At 41.3% G+C, this 2,253-nt stretch overlaps 1 protein-coding gene across 1 annotated transcript in view; it reads left to right on the plus strand.

The window, feature by feature from the left end:
• Positions 1 to 638: 638 nt before the first annotated feature.
• The window catches only part of LOC104160867 (egl nine homolog 3), a 4,732-nt gene continuing 3,117 nt past the window's right edge, over positions 639 to 2,253 (plus strand). Inside the window, exon 1 of the mRNA XM_009699109.1 lies at positions 639 to 782. Within this exon, the coding sequence (XP_009697411.1) occupies positions 666 to 782 (117 nt within the window). The 5' untranslated portion in view covers positions 639 to 665. The remainder of the gene's footprint in view (positions 783 to 2,253) is intronic.

Here is a 2,253-nt window from a genome sequence, read left to right on the forward strand (position 1 = left end):
TTGTGTGGTTTGAAGTAATTCATGTTAGGCTTATCTCATCATTCAAGGTGAAATTTAAACAAACTATGAATTAAGCGATTGTATCAGCAAGTCTGGAGATGATCAAAGAGAGAAGTATGCTTCTGAAAGCTGTTTGATTAGTTGTGTGGCTCAGTCCATGAAAGCAACCATGCACCGCCCTCTGCAAATGCAGCACAAAGAGCTGCAGATTTTTGCAGACTTTGCTCTATGGACTTTTACCCACACCTCCTGGGGACCCTTACTTTATGTTGGACCACAGGGATGTGTATGGCAAGGACTGGAAGATATGAATAGAGGAGGATGGTGGTAGTAAGGCATGACATCCTGGGATTGTTTCCTACTTTCATTATGACTGGCAAATCAGTTTTGCCATGACTGCTCATCCTTAGAAACCCAAGCAAACTTTAGATGAAACTGCCTCAAAGTCATGTAGCTTGTAGAGACCAATAAGCTTGTACCATACATACCAGTGTTTTAGTTGAATTATTTTTTTTCCTCCTACGTTAGTGTATATATTGTGAAATATGAAGGGTATGTATTTCCGGTTGGAAATTTTACACTGGGAGGATGCTTAGCAAAGAAAAACTGTAGGTGGGCATCTTGCAGAATTTTTTTTTTTACAGTCTTTGTCTTTCATTCAGGCTATGGTCGCTTGCTATCCTGGAAATGGAACTGGGTATGTTCGTCATGTGGACAATCCAAATGGTGACGGGCGCTGCATCACGTGTATTTATTACCTGAATAAGAACTGGGACTCCAAGGTGAGTAAGCCGTGGGAGTGAGGCAGAACATGAAGGAAAAGCTACCTCAGAAACAGAGCTTTGGAGCTGTCAGTTGCTTCTGTGAACTCTGAACTTTTGAACAGCTGGTCCCTTCTTCGTCTCTACATTTATTTTCTTGGTGTTTATGGCAACCCTTTGTAAGTAAGAATCTGAACTGTTTCCTTCTCCTTCTGTCTCCCATCCCACACACATACTGTTTTGTTGCTATAGAAGAAAGTTTCTAAGCACTGGGCTGCTGGCTCTTATGCTTTGTTTAGAGGAAAGAGCGATGAAGCACTAGAAAGAAAAACATAATCCACTAAAGAATAAGTGGATTCTGAGACCAGAATGAAATGACAGCCCAAATTTGGGACTTTAGCATTCTTGATACTGTTCCTTCAGGCTAACCTGCAGAAGATCTTCAGGCAGTTACCTTTGTGGTTTTCTTACTTATGAAGTGATGGGGCTTGGTAAGAGGAACGAGGGCATGGCTTTGTTTGTCCTCTCCATCTTTGACTCCACCAGCAGGTCTCTTGACAGGATGGTGCTCTTGTTTCTACTTATATTACCATAAGGCAATAAAGTCAGCCTTGAATTTACCGTATTTTTAAGTTAGAAACAAAATAAAGGTTTGTAAAATTGCAGGAAGTCTCTTTATGCTTATGTTGTCATAATGCAGCACAAACCATTCACGTGAATTATCTGTTGAGAATTGCCCAATGTTTTTTGTCTTTCTAACCCGTCTTGGCCACTTGAGGTGGATGTTCTTTGAGCACAGGTAAATACTATGAACTGCCAAAATGGAGTTCAGATTTAGAGGCAATGCCACTAAAAAATGCACCATTGGAGAAAAACACATTCGTTTATGAAGAGTATGACAGTGAAACATCTCAATGTACTAAAATGAAGGAGGAGATGTGGGAGGAAATGCAAATATCCAATTTATTTTGTGCACTGCACTCCTATTCTAGTAGTGAGGAGGCACCCAAGTGGACACTAAGCAAGCTAACTGAAATCCAGGACACTGGTGGAGAGTATTAAGTGGGTGTGACTGTAATTTTATGCAAATGTATGCTGGAGGAGATGCACTATAACCTTGCTGGCCTTTGAAAGCAACCATGTTGCTTTAAACCTGACCTAATAGTTTCTTACTGAGGCTTGCATACCACATGGAGGTGTTAAGTCAGGTCAATGCTTGGTTGACCACATCTTCCGTGAACTCTGTGCTGCAGCATGAAAGCCTGCAAAGAGCCCTCTAACAGCAGCAGGGAGGAGGCAGACTTCATTTGCGTCTTCTGAAGTTGCTACAGTGCATGCGGATAACCAAACTTTTTCCCGGAAACTCATGGAAAGAGAGAAATGTTGTGGTAGAGAAGCCAGGCTATGTCATAAGTAGGGAAGACACTGTCTGGGAGATATAATGCATTTATGAGAAGCTTATTACAAATCCAACAATAGAACAGACTTCACT

The sequence above is a fragment of the Cariama cristata genome, unplaced genomic scaffold (assembly GCF_000690535.1).
Source record: "Cariama cristata isolate BGI_N322 unplaced genomic scaffold, ASM69053v1 scaffold15544, whole genome shotgun sequence".
NCBI classification, from domain to species: Eukaryota; Metazoa; Chordata; class Aves; order Cariamiformes; family Cariamidae; genus Cariama; species Cariama cristata.